This window comes from Papio anubis, chromosome 4 (genome assembly GCF_008728515.1).
Source record: "Papio anubis isolate 15944 chromosome 4, Panubis1.0, whole genome shotgun sequence".
Classification (NCBI taxonomy): Eukaryota; Metazoa; Chordata; class Mammalia; order Primates; family Cercopithecidae; genus Papio; species Papio anubis.
This window is the reverse complement of record NC_044979.1, coordinates 46,820,057-46,835,201: the sequence shown is the minus strand read 5'-3', so window position 1 is coordinate 46,835,201 and position 15,145 is coordinate 46,820,057. Positions and strand designations below refer to the sequence as shown.

The 15,145-nt window shown below is 39.5% G+C and overlaps 1 protein-coding gene across 1 annotated transcript in view; it reads right to left on the bottom strand.

Moving 5' to 3' along the window:
- DOCK4 (dedicator of cytokinesis 4) overlaps positions 1-15,145 on the bottom strand; it is a 472,974-nt gene that overhangs the window by 244,194 nt on the left and 213,635 nt on the right. The window contains exons 6-8 of the mRNA XM_031665939.1: positions 14,699-14,847; positions 9,972-10,056; positions 2,833-2,984 (exon numbers count right to left, since the gene is read on the bottom strand). Of these exons, the coding sequence (XP_031521799.1) occupies positions 2,833-2,984; positions 9,972-10,056; positions 14,699-14,847 (386 nt within the window). The remainder of the gene's footprint in view (positions 1-2,832; positions 2,985-9,971; positions 10,057-14,698; positions 14,848-15,145) is intronic.

The following is a 15,145-nucleotide window of genomic DNA, read 5'->3' as shown; positions in this document are numbered from 1 at the left end:
GAAGATAAATCTGAGGCTGTTCCAAACATCTAGTAAGCATATATTGTGATTCTTATTCTTTGGCCAATTACCTTCATGGTGATCTGAGTTTGAGAGGTGAGAGCCATAGATAACCAAACGCAGTGAGGAGAAGCAGTGGGAAGGGATTGACTTGATTTCTCCTAGGATCATTACAGATCAGGTGGGATATTGAAGGAGTGTGTATGTGTGTGTGTGTGTGTGTGTGTGTGTGTGTGTTTGTGTGTTTATGTGGTGGAGCGGGTAGAGAGAGAGAAGGAGGAAAAGGGATGGGGAGGAGGGTGACAAAAGGGGAGAGTGAAGGCAGAAGTGAGAGAGGGAAAAGCGGAGGGAGAGACCCAGGGGAAGTAGGCAGGCATGGCAGCCCAGCCACATTACAGACCAGAAAAACTACACAGCTCCTGGCTTGAACCATTTTGGCAGACCCTGTACCCGGGTTATTATCTTACTTTTGCTAAGGATATAGGACTAAAATAAGGGGCACTCTGAAGATCAATACCTATTTAGAATGTTTGAGAAAATTGGAAAATGTTTATAATGAGATGATATTTAGAGACAAGCTAATATTAATCCCAAATTACTACAATCCTATGATAATGTAATTTGAGCATTAGTGGCAAAGGGGAGTTTGTATTCCACAAAAACTTTAGCTTAACAGCTGACCAGGCACAGTGGCTCATGCCTATAATCCCAGCACTTTGGGAGGCCGGGGCGGGGGAATCACTTGAGGCCAGGAGTTCAAGACCAGCCCGGCCAACATGGTGAAACCCTGTCTCTACTAAAAATACAAAAATTAGCTGGGCGTGGTGGCGGATGTCTGTAATCTCAGATACTCAGGAGGCTGAGGCACAAGAATCACTTGAACCCAGGAGGTGGAGGTTGCAGTGGGCCGAGAATGTGCCACTGAGCTCCAGCCTGGGTGACAGAGAAAGACTCTGTCTCAAACAAAAACAAAAACAAACAAACAAACAAAACTTTAGTTTAACAGAAATGAGCAAAAGAATAACTTCAGTTCTTCCTTTTACATTCCATATAGTTTATAAAGCATATTAAAGAGATCACGTATTATATAGACAATATTATAAAGATTTTATAAACTAAACTACCCATAAACCAGACACACTTCGACATATAAACAAGTATCTCTAAATAATTGTCCACATTTCTAAAGTGTAACTTGGATCAGTTTTTCATGCCTTTTACTTCCCTTTTTAGTAGTGCTGATTTGTAAAGAGGCAAAGTTCTTTTAACACACTGATTCATTTCCTCTAATAGTGTAGAAAGTAGATTTTAAAACTGTATTACCACTGTTATTTCCACACCTCATAAATTTTGTCCCTGGTGCACAAAAACACCACTTTCTAAATTCTATGGTCATAGTCCACTGTCAAGAAATAAAAAGTACACTTACTAGTAGATAATGACTAAGATATAACTTAATTCAACAAAGATTTTATGACTGTAACTGCATTAAAAATAAACTTCACACATATTCCCTAGAAAAAAAAAAACTACCAGAAAAGAATTACTCCAAGATTATTTTCTGTTTATAAAATAATAGGCCAGGCACAGTGGCTCACGCCTGTAATCCCAGCACTTTGGGAGGCCGAAGTGGGTGGATCATCTGAGGTCAGGAGTTCGAGACCAGCCTGGCCAACATGGTGAAACCCGTCTCTACTAAAAATACAAAAATTAGCTGGGCAAGCTACTCGGGAGGCTGAGGCAGGAGAATCACTTGAACCCCGGAGGCAGAGGTTGCAGTGAGCTGAGACCACACCACTGCACTCTAGCCTGCGCAACAAAACAAGACTCCAGCTCAAAAAAATATATATATATGTGTGTGTGTGTGTGTGTATCTATACACTTATATATGTGTGTGTGTGCGCACGTGCACGCGCGCACGTGTGTGTATATATATATGTGAATGCATATACGTGTGTGTATATATGTGTGTGTATACATATGTGTGTATACATATGCAAGTGTGTATATATAAGACTCGGTATTGCCTAAAATTGTGACTGTTTATTGAAAAGTATTTTTTTTAAAGCATGGTACAGTTGGGTCATTATGTGTGATTTGTGTGATTCAATTCGAATTCGCAATTTAACTGTGAAATTTTTAATCTAAAAGATGGCAAGTTTTGTGCTTAACTTTAAAACAAATATTAAAAATTTTAGACAAAAAAGTTTTAATAAGAGTTGAGACTTTCGAGTAACAACCAAAACATACACTGTATGTCTTTTCCTAAATACTAAAAGAGAAAAGAGAACCAAAAGAGAACTGTAATGGGTAAGACTCAGAGAACTGAGAAAGAAAAAGAAATATGTGAAAATTGGTTTCATCTCACAGCTCTGAAACTTTAATGGGAAGGTTTCTAAGTATTTAATTGTCTCTTTAAACCATTTGATCCAGATAGGATAAGAATAACAGAATGGTTTACTAAAAATCTGAAAGATACAGCATGCTGACTGTGATAAGCAAACTTCTCCAGAGAATCTGTATTTTCTTCATGTTACCAATACAAAATAATTAAAACAAATAACAGATTTTATATCCATGCCATACTTCAATTTAATATCAATTATTCTGATTCTATAGCCCTTCTGAATTTTTCAAAGAATGTTGCATTCATCATCCCTCACAGAAACATCCAAAGAACAGGAAGCTTAGAAACTTAGAGTTCTACTGGTGAGAAAATTGGGGCTGATAGAGTAAAAAGTATACAAGATCATATATCTTAAATCTTGCCAAGCACAAATATGCACCATTCTAACAGTAAGACATTGAAACACTATCTCCACGTGCAGGTACCTGATTGGCCGGTTCTCTTTACTGTCAAAGAGTGAGAAGATGACCTCCAGCTCCTCTCCCAGGTTGGAACACATGAGGCTCTTCATCTGGACAAAGAGGTGGTGACTGCTGGCCTGCACCGGGGTGTCCTTCTTCCGATGTCGATGTTCCATCTGAATGACACCCCCCAACAAAAACATGATCAGCATGGACTGAAGGAAATAATAAGACCCAACAAACTAGTTAGCTATGGGATAACTGTGATGTCCTATGCCATACTTTTTATTTTGCTGTGGATTTGGTATCTAAATCCACAGCAAAATATACAGTCTATGTCTTTTGGACTATAGACATAGAAATAGTCCGGAAGACATCCAATTTAACTTTGGATGTTAAATTCCAAATTTTCTTCCAACTTCTAAAATAAGAAACCGTGAAGTTTATAGATTATCAAGGAACCTTGCTTGAAGAATTTTTAAAATCATTAATATGAAAATAACAACTCACTGAGTAGATTCAGGAAGCAGGAAGTTCAAAGGATTCTTTTGCTCCCTTATCAACTCCCAAGATGAGAACAAATTATTAGTCATCTTTTTAAAAAACAGACTAAATTATATCTAAGTTATAACTTCTCATTACTCATAATTAAAAGTTCTTTTAGGTGATACTAAATTGTAAAGTTGTGGTAGTTGTCTGAGACAGGCTGTGGCAAATCATAGTTTCTAACTGGCTGTAGAGCTATAGGGAGAGACTTAGGAAAGCCAGTAAGGTGTCTAAAGCTAAGAATAGCATCTGTGTCCACCTTGAGTCCCTTCCTCAATACAGCCAGTGCAGGTTCAACTTAGGTAACAAGACAAGATGTGAGTTCCCACAGGTTGAGGGAGAAAAAGAATCATTCACAAGTTGAGGAAGGAGGATAACATGGGGATGATCATTGATCAAACATACATTCAAGTATCTGCTAGGTATCAAGCCCTGGGAACACAATGAGAAGCAAAAACAGAAACAGTTCACACCTTCACAGAGCATCTATCTACTAAGGGAAGCAGACATGAACAAAATTGTCACACATACACGTGTAAAACTGCAACTGTGACGAACGAAGCAAAGACCCAGATTATTATTATTATTATTGAGGCAGTATCTTTCTCTGCTGCCTAGGCTGGACTGCAGTGGCATGATCTCAGCTCACTGCAGCCTCTACCTCCCAGGCTCAAGAGATCCTCCCGCCTTGGCCTCCAGAGTAGCTGGGACTACAGGCATGTGTTACCACACCCAGCTAATTTTTATTATTTTTTTGTAGAGACAAGGTTTCACCATGTTGCCCAGGCTGGTCTTGAACTCCTGGATTTAAGCAATCCTCCTGCCTCAGTCTGCCCAAGTGCTGAGATGACAGGTGTGAGCTACTGTGCCTGGCCTAAAGATCCAGATTATGATGAGAGTATAAAAGTGGGGATTTGACATGAGACTGGGCAGGCGTCCCGGGAAAATGGCACTTTAGCTGAGAGTTAAGGAGGGTGCAGGATTTACCTATCTAGGTTAGAGCTCCTCAAACTGCTTGCAGTGAGGGACCAGTTTGTTTCTCCCTGTAACTTGCTGCAGACTGATTCTTTCATGAATACAATAAAAATGCCATGGCAATGTCAAATGCCATAAAGGTTTCTAATCATTTACTTGTCATTTGTATAGTTGGACCAACAGTTCACGGTCCAGCCATTTCTTGGACCACACTTCGAGTAATACTGACTCAGGATAAGAGTACAGGAAAAACATGTGGCTAGGCTTGTGTATTAATAGAACAGGTGCTAAGAACATGGAAGATTATCACTTTCATAGCACAGACTAATTTTTAAAAACTAACTCTTTTGGATCACTTTGACAATTAAAAAAATAGTTCAGGGATTTCAATTTCATTGTAACAGAGCCACAGCCTTTGTTGAAGGATAAATGACCCCATGTCTACATTAGCCATCTTTTTACGCCTTTGAGTTCAAAAACTACTGAATGACCAAATTTTGAAGCCAAAATGTCATGTAAATTTACAAGTGTTAACGCAACATAAAATCACTAGAATTTTTTCATGCTTAAAAGTTAAAACTTTTATTTTGAACTACTTGAGAAGCAAAGGGTAGAAAAAATTCAGCTAAATTCATCTATAATCACTGTATACTCAACAGGTACACCGGGAATCTCTTCGTAAAAGTGGGGAGTAAGTAAGTCATTTTTAAAAGTAGACCTAAGCATTGAGGCATGTGTGGGATATAATTACTAAACACAGGTTCCTGAAGAAAAATATTCTAACTGTAGGAAAGAAGAACGATTTTGGCTTGTTTTCTATAAAGGTTGCTCTACTTTGTGCTTTAACAATTTTTTTTTCAACTGTGGCAAAAGTGGCATCATATGTTCATAAAAATACATCTCTAACTCACAAGGCATTCCCATCCCCCCTCCACCCCACCAGAATTGCTACCGTATTTACTGATTTACTTAAAAGAAAAACATGTTTACTTAAAAGGGTAACAGAGCACAAGCTACTATGAAGAATTGAATGACTACTAAAGGCCAGAGCTACAGAAACAGATGTAAAAACCTTATGAAAAGAATAGACCTTAAGGAGATATCCGCTCTTAACCTCAAACAGTGCAAAGTTCCCTGCATCAGTCATGACGTTCACTAAGAATTAAGGAGAAAAAATTAGCTCCTTTACTCGTGCAACGAATCCAATATATCTAGATCAGTGGTTCTCAACCCTGGCTGCACTTTAGAGTCCCCAAGAGAGCTTTTAAAAAATACTTATGCCCAGGTCTTATCTCAGAACAATTAAATTAGAATTTCTAGGGGCTGGGGGGGTCCAGAGACTGGTAGTTTTAAAAGCTCCCCCAGGTGATTCTAATGGGCAATGAGGGTTGAGAATCACTGATCCGGATCATGTGCAGACAGATGCAAATCACAGCAAACTAAACAATGTATTGTTGCGTCTTTCGAGTAATGATGGCCTTGGAACTTTTGTTCTTTGAATGCATGCTAGTAATAAGCCTGCCTGACTCTGCCCTTTGCACATTTAACATGGGCCCTCACATCCGGCACACTCCAGCACTGAAAATACCCCTCTTCCCATCCCCACTATTCTTTCAGGTCTAGGACCATTTGGACTTAGTAGGTTATGATTACTTTCTTTTCTCTTGGTAATTCAGTACTTTGGCAAACTGCTAAAAAAATCTCTGTGAAAGTATTATTACAATAAAATTAAAAAGTCAGGTTCACACTTCAAGAGCTTGAGTTAATTTGTGGCTACAAATGCACCTACCAGTTACTCTAACTGTGCTTAACAGTTGAACTATCTCTTTGATTAGGGGAAGAAACAGATTCATCCCAAAGATTTACTTAACTGACTCAAATTTTTAATCTTCAAATAATGCATTAATTATTGAATGAACTGTCTACATCAGGGTTTATCAAACTCAGGACTACTGACAACTAGGCTGAATATTTCCTTGTTATAGGGGCTGTCCTGGGCTTTGTAGGACATCTAGCAGCTTTTCCTAGCCTCTACCTACCAGATGCCTATAGTATCTCTCCTTCCCATCTCCTGTTGTGACAACCAAAAATGTCTCCAGACAATGCCAAATATCCCCTTGGGTTGAAATTGCATGTGAGAACTACTGTGTTCCATCTGAGATCTGCTAGTCTCACCTTCTAAGGATTGCAGAGTAAGCAGATGCATGATCTTACAAAACCAAGAAAGGTTTCCAAAAAGATAGAAACCTGCAGGCACAAATAGGAGAGAAGCTGGCTAATAAGGTTCCCTTTATTTATAGAGGGATTGAAATCTTGCCTTTGGCACTAAACCAAAATATCTAAGTGGACATATGCTAACACTGTGAGGTTTAGCACTTTTCCTGCTTACATGAACACAATTAGGTGAGAAAGATCTGCTAACAGGGCTATCAAGAACCTAAAGTGAGACTTTTTTTTCTAATGATGCAATACGAATTTGGTAAGATGCAAAGACTTGTGTTTCAAACATGACACTGACTAGGAAGAAGTAAAAGAAGAAAAGCAGCAACAATTAATCAAATGTCCTCTGTGTTGGGCCACTTAACCGACCCAAAGTGACAATGAATTGCCAAACAACAAGGGATTGGTGATGGTGCCTCCCAACCCTCCCTGGTGAAATCAATAGTCACTTTCATGTTGAACAGAGAAAAACACCAGGACTACAGAGAATCTTATTATTGCTAGGCCAGAATAAAACAGAAACTTGAAAAAGAAACTCCCTTATGGATACTAGGCTTAATACCTGGGTGACGGGTTGATCTGTGCAGCAAACCACCATGGCACACATTTACCTATGTAACAAACCTGCATAACCCGCACATGTACCCTAGAACCTGAAATAAAAGTTGAAGAGAAAAAAAAGGAAGAAAAAGAAACTGTCTTAAAGAAAAGCACACGCTCTTCTGAAGCTGATAATTATTTGAGTTGTTCTTGGGCTACTTTCTTTGTTTTGGAAATAATCAAGTGCAACCAGCACTGAGGAGAAAATAAGTTTTCATGTCAAATCACGTTTTATTTTCTTCATCTGTAAAATGAAGGCCTTGAACTAGGATCTCAGCTGTAACATACTAAAATATCCCCTGCTGTCTTTCCCACCAAAGGCCAACATGGCTAATCAATGAGACCCTAGATGAGACCCTGGAATCTTATCAACACTGCACTCTAGGCAGCCACCACCAATAAACTGGAATGCCGAAAGAGGTGAAATCAATTTGCCATCCCATATAGAATGTTACATGAAAAGAACAGAGACAAAATTACATATGCACAAAATCAAACTCAGGAAAATAAAATATATTTGCATCAGACATCAGTTATTCATCCAATAGCTGACATACTCAACTAAATACAGGGGTGTGCCTAAGCTCTGCCACTGAAATGTAAGTGCAAGTGTTGTGTGGAACTTCCAGAAAGGTTCATTAAAGTATTTGAATCAACTGAGAGAAATCTGTCTCCTTCCTACTGCCTGGAATGCAAATATGATGGCTAGAACTCTTGCAGCTATATTGCACTTAGAGGTGCTCTTGGTGACGGAAGCCATGTTTAGTGTAGAAAGATAAGGCTGTAGATTCCTTTTCACACCATAAAACCACAACCAAACCCAGAAATTCCTGTTTCTAAACTTTTATACTTTAAGAAATAAATTTCCATCATGTTTTAGCTTCTACTTTTTATTTTTTCATGACACAGCCAAATCTAACCCGAATATGAGGCATCAATTATTTTTACCCTGTTGGCTCTCCAATGCAGATGAAATAAAGAAAGGAATGAAAACTGACCAAATGCTTACGTGTTGTGCAAATATTATCTGTCAAGGAAAGGCATTTTACATATATTTTCTTATCTAATCTTCATAATAAACATGAAAATAATTATTTCCCCATTTAGTAGATGAATAAACTGAGGCTGTGAGAGATTAAATAATAAATTCAAGACCCAAATAACTGGTAAAAGAGAGAGAGAGATTGTAAATGCACTTGTTTGGAGCCAATAATCCAGTCTTTTCATGATACCATAATGATCTTCAAAGCATTGACTCGGTGCCTACTTAGTGCAAAAGCACTGTACAAGACTATCTTGAACATATAGAGGTATATACAGTGCATTCCCTAAAGGAACTTAAAAATTAAGTGAGAGATGTTCTTAAAAGTGAGAGCATATGACGTTCAATAAGTTAAATAAATGAACAAAAATAACGACGCCACATCAGAGGGTATGACTGACAAACTGTACTGATTATACTTGTTATGTAAGCTAAGAGGCAGTGATGACTTTAATGTGGAATGCTCTTATTTTTCCTTCTTCGCCTCCCACTAACTGACCTCTAACTATGTTCTCACTACATGCCAGATACTCTGTTTAGCACTGATGTCATGAAGGCAAGCAGCACACACCACCACTCTGAAGAAATTCAATATACTATAAAGAATATCCTCTAAAAAATGGAATTGATTCCAAATGACACAATGAAGTACAGATAATCTGAACATCAATTTGATGATCATGGAAAAATCTGAAAGCAATATTAAGAACTGCCTTCTTAAATCAGACACATTCCCAGTGGACTTACTGAAATTTTCTTCCACGTTTTTCAGATATAGATAATCTTCAGGTTAAGAATATCTCATTATTCTCAGAAAAATAAGCTTGGAAAGATATGCCAAAAGAGGCAGGATCATCCAAAAAGGAGTCTACTATTTCCGATAGGCAGTCCTTCTTGGAACTTTATGGTAAGAAGCAGCAGTAATGAGATCAAAGTACAATTATGCTTAGGGTGATGGTTTTTGAAAGCCCATCCCAGCCACCTCTTCTCTGATTTTGGATTTTCAGAACTTAGCTAATATCAAGATATTAGGTACATTTCATACAATTATTTAAGAATACAAGGTTAAACAGAGGCAGATTGGACCAGATTTGGGGAACCTGGATGCCAAGCAAAAAAACAGGACTTTAACTTACCATGTAACTAGAAAAAAACTCAAGTCATAAGTGAGACCATGATGGGCAATATGATCAAATATTTTAGGATGATTCACGGGCTTCAGTACTTAGGAATGGATTGGAGTCTGGGAAGGGTGGGTGTAAGTTCAGCAGTTGAAGACTAAGGAGACTGTTTCAGTAGTTGGCGTATATAGTGCCATTATGTACGTACACACACACACACACACACACACACACACACACAATATGTATATAGAGCTAATGGGGGCAGGAGGAAGGTTAACATGCTGCTGAGCTAAGACTAGACATCATTAGTCACAGTATGGTCCTCAAACACAACAGATAACTATGCATGACTTGTAAACATTTCACTAGACTAGGCAAAAAGTAGAAAGATTTACAAAAGAACTGAAAACGTCTTTGTACTGACTTCCTGGTGCCTGGGCGTTGAGGGCCCACTGGAGAGTACCACGTTATTCTTAGACAGGTAAAGTGTCTCAGTACTGTACTGAGGGCATGGTCACCTCAGCTCTCAAGTCTTTTTATTCTCTCTAAATTAATCCTGGAACATCCTGTTCTTACAAAATCAAACAAGTATGAGGACTGCCATGGAAACCAGAAAATTAGCAGGGAGGCTGGGAGCCAAGATTTCCTGTACGTACCAATCGGTAGAGCTCAGTAATGCTGATGTCTTCCGGATCCACCATCGCATACTCTTTCCTAGGCACCAGGTCCAGTCCCAGTTGTCTAGAAAACAAATTGCAAACGTTTGGGGGAAAAGTTATCTCCATGAAATACGTTAAAAAACAATTGTTTTTTACTACATCACTTGGAAATTAGGTATATCACCCACCATGCTTCTCTCACCCATAGTTTTTACCTTGTGTGACTTGTTACCACAGTTGGGGTAGACAACATAACTTGGCTGGACACTGGGCAAAACTTGAAACACAGAAGATGAGAAAGACAAGCAAATCCAGGAGGGATGGGTTGGCACTCTCAGTGGAGTGCTCCTGCCACTGGGGGCCTCAGCACCATATGGTGTGAAGCCTTCAGCACCCTTCAAATTATCACAAGAGAAGGCCTTCCACACTGGAGTGAATGGAAACTAGAGCTAGACATCATGTGGTTCTAGAAACTGGAGTTGAGGGGAGGGAAATTTGGCCTTTAGAATTTTACCTAGCACCAGTATACCTAGCTGTGCCCAGAGGCAACACATTTCTTATATGAATCTCTAGCAACTTATGCATGGTCCTTATTTACAGCAAATTCTGAGGTCAGTCATTAGGAAAAACTCAATAAAGGCAGGAAATGGAAATGAGGAATGAGTTTGGGGCCTGGGCTGGCAGAAGAGTTTAACCCTTTATGTCAGATTTCACTGTGGCTGACATGTGGCTTGCTGTGCTGAGAAGTATTCTAAGGTTATATCCAGCCTCAGAGTACCAAGTGTGGCAATTGACTTGTGATGTCTTCCCATGAACAGAGGAACATGAGTCTAATTCTATTCTGGTTAGCTTCCCTTTAGCGACCTTCCTAGCATAATCCCCTCCAGGGCACCCACATTACAATGCTGACACCAATGCCACACAGTTCTGTTCATCTCCTTAACCCTCCATAATCATCTCAAAGGCTACACAATGCCTGTGTAATGCCCTATTGATCAAGGCCAAGATACCCTCTTCTCTAGCAGAACCCCTCAACCGCCACATCCAAGACCGCATGCTCAGTTCTCTGAGGATCACTTGTTCTGAATCCCTTTCACATCACCACTCTTTCTAACACGGAAGCCTTCTGGCATCACATTTCCAATTATAGAACCACAGCTTGCTTACTTTTGTATTTAAAAAAACCTAAAATTCTTCCATGCCCTCCCCAAAAATCTCATTAAGGTTTCATAAGTAAAACTTATGAATTCAGCACCTACTTCAAGCCAGGCACTGTCCCAGCTACCCTGAGGGCTATTTGTTCTTAAGAAGATTAGAAAGCTGTCACCTCCTTGACAGTAGGAGCTGTCTTTCAGATACTAAAACAGTTTCTCAATTTTCCTAAATGATGGTTCTCTTTGGGAAACCTAGAGAAAAATTCACACACCCATTATTTAATGTTAGTTGAATTTTTAACTCACAACAAGCACTGTGATTTGTTTTCAAAATGTCCATGTTCCCCCTTGCTACATCTCACCAGGGATTCTGATAGGGTCTATTCTCCATTCTCCATTCCCTTCTGAAAGAGAACCACTGTACTACAGTGTAAGTTATCATCTGACACTGGGTCAATATTACTGATGAAGATCATTTAGCAAAGGAAAGACGGCATATAATCATGTGTGATACCTGTCTTACTCATAGCTCCTTCTATCAGAAGCTGCTCCATCCACATTCTCTGCTGGGAGTGGTGGTGGCAGACAAGGTAGTCATTTGACCATCTCCCCTTCCTGAGCCGCACCTGATTGGACTATGGGTAAGCACCTGACCTAAGGACAAATAACCCAAAGACTGGCCAGCAGCTTATGAGAGGCTGGTATAAAATGCTCAGCCCAAACAGCAGTATTAGACATTGGCTATCAATAAGATTCCCTCTTTGAGAATTTGAACTTGGAAATTCAGACATCAGTCACACGCAGGAGGAAGGTAAGATACGTGAAGACAGGTGACCTACATGGCTGCAGAATGAGTGCAAAAATTCTGCAGCCTCAGAAACCTGTAATCTACAAGTCTTTTTCTCCCATAGTCTTGACTGTTTGGCTTCTGTTGGCTTCCTGGCGTCCTGGTTATGAAGAATCTTATTTGTTTCTATTTGGTTTTGTTAATTCCTAGGTATATCTTCCCATGGTTTGAGGTTTCCTAGCCTACAGAGTAAAATCAAAGAAGTGCTTTACAAAGAATAAGGAGAAATGAGGCAAGCAGGGGAGAGAGAGGATGAGAGGAGATCACACAGGGAGAGCATCATGTTTTATATCAACTCAGTCACTAAACTACTCTGTGACATCAAGAAGAAAGGATTAACTGATTGCCTCCTCTCACATAATCTTAGCAGAAAAGTCAAAGAACATCGTGTTGTAGGACTCTATGGGCAACAGAAACATGTACCATTATTTTAGTGCTGTTTGAGGTTCCCAGGCAAGACCAGTTCTTTTGCTGGCCCTGTTCGGAAATGAGATTAATGATCTCTTCTTCCTAAGCTTCCCACATCAAGAGGGCTTCTCTTCACTACTCTTCAACAGTTTGATATACAACGTGAGATGGAACATATTCTTAATGGATGTTCATCCAGAGATTTATGTGCTGGTAGCTTGTTTTGCAGGACAATTTCATCTAGTTTAATAGGCAAGAGATTATCTTAATTTGCTTTCCATGAGCACTATTCAATAAGAAAACAAATGTATACTTAAAGAAATAAGGTAAATTCATAATCTCTGTACTGTAAGTTATTTTAAAATAAACAGTCAAAGAATTTCAAAGAAAACAGAATCACAGCTCAGAAAATTCATGAAGTTGAAGATGATCTAAATAAATTATACTGCTCATTTTCATGCATCAATGTTTTACCGTCTTATCATAAATTAGCCACAGAACTGCCCAAAGTACAAGCCAGAACTTACGTAAGTCAAAAACTGAGTCATGATTCAGTCATAATTAATGTTTTTCCTTCCTTCCCCTTTTCATCTGCCATCATTTTCTTTCATAAAACTGAAGAAGTATCATTTTCTTGCCTGATCTACATTCCTATGTTATTTTGGATAAGCTAATTTCTTCCAACTTTCTTCCTATTTACAAACTAGTCCTTGAAATGAGGACCAGCATAATGACTAAGACCCAAAATAATTCAGAGAATCCTCAAAGGTTTTTCAAAACAATAAAGAAATAAACATTAGGCAGCACAGGTCTCGCTCCAACGGACCCCTTCCACTCCCATTCCACCTCACATCACAATCATGGAGATTCGAGATAATCTCCTGTGAAATTCATTCCCATGGCAGGATGGGAAGTTCCCTGTAAATGGCTGGGAAGTCTAATCTGTTAGGAGGTGCTGTGTGTTTTAAATGTCATCCTGGAGCTGAAAGGGGCCTTGCGCCTTTTCTAGTTCAACTTCCTCCTTCAACAGATGAGGACTGACATGAAGAGGGTTAAGGAGTTTGCTTCAGGTCCTAGGAAAGCAGAGCTCCCAGTCCTGTGCTCTTGTTGCCTCTCCACATTTGTACCTGTTTCATTTCTCACAGGAATGAATCTTCTAGAGATAAATGAATTGGGCTCTTCTATTCATTGTCTGTAAAAAGATGAACGGCACATCCTATTCAACAAAATACCAGAAGTCCTCTGAGTGAGATGGAGGTTTAAAAATCTGTTAGTAGGTCTGGGTATTCACATTCAGAGTGTGCAACATCTTGGGAAGAATCAAACCTGGCTTCTGACTAAGTGATTTCCTATGGTAATGGGAAGTGGCATTCTGCTTCAAATTGGTTTTTCCACATTCAGTAAGAGGCAAATTTACCCGTGGTTCACTTCCCCTCATTTTCTTCATTTCTGTCTGCTTTCCTTTTTTTTCTGTTGCCCTAAGATCCTTTGAAATAGCAAATGGGGATTTGGAGAGAGGAAAAGAAGGGAGGATATGGCCATGTGGGTTATTAAGGAACCATGCCACCGCTTTAAACCTAAACCTCATGCAACCCTAGGATCTCAGTCAAAGGTGGCTTATTCTAATTTCTCACTTCTATGTTAATATTCGCATTTAGTACAATATCAGCCTTGGTCAGAGCTTTCAGTGATTAGATTTACCATTTCAGTACATGGCTGGTATTTTAAATTAGTCACGGTTTTGTTTAAAAATAAATCTTGGTCAAGAACAGCTTTTTGCTGAGTTCCCTCAAGCAGCTCCTCAAAGTAGTTAATATGTACGTAATACAAAGGACTAATCACAGCAACAATAAAAGGCCCCACCAGTGCACTTGTCATAAGACCTTTCACAGAAGCTGTTAATATTAGTGTCTCCCTCCAGATTACATTGGTGACCTATTACCATGATATGGAAGAGATATATTTTAAAAGCAAATCCACATGCCAAACCTAAAGCCTATTTGAGAATAGGATCCATTTTAGCCAAAAGCCACATCTAATTCATTGCTGTGAACATTTCATTTTCCATGAGCATGTCCACACCATCAGGCCACATATGATACTAGACAACAAACGACATTTCATTGCCCACACCAGCTTGAGAAGAAATGGTTCTTGGCTCTATCAATGACAGTTCGCACTAAGCCTCCAAAAACAAGAAACATGGAAAAGCCCATAGGATTGCTTCCAGTGACATTACCACGTTCTGGCTCAGGCCTATGTCACTTCCATTGTGTTCACCTACTAGAGGCCACCCTGTGATGCTCAATACTCACTCATTGCCCCAGTCAAGGCGGGCAGTAATGTGGCGCTTCACGTCCTTCATCCGGTCGTGGGTGAGGTGGCCCACCAGCACCTGCCGCCGCAGGTCCAGAATTTCATTCATGATGTGCCACAGCCGGTGGAAGAGATCGCCTTCATTTCGCTAAGAAATACAAACACGTGGAGGTTTGGCAGTCAGTCTCCATACTGAGTTGTGGGGTAACCAAAAAGGAAAGGGAAGGGGCCCCTTCCACTATGTGCTTGCCACTCTGGACAGATGTCTGTTAATAGACAAACTGTTCGCTCACTGTCCACAAACACACTCGTTGCATTCTCTATATGCTTCATCTAAGTTTCACAACACTGCTCTCATGTCCAGAAATGCAACTTTACTTCTCAAGAGCTCCTTTTATTAATTTTTTAAACACTACTCAAATGCTACTATCCCAGAAGGTTTGGCT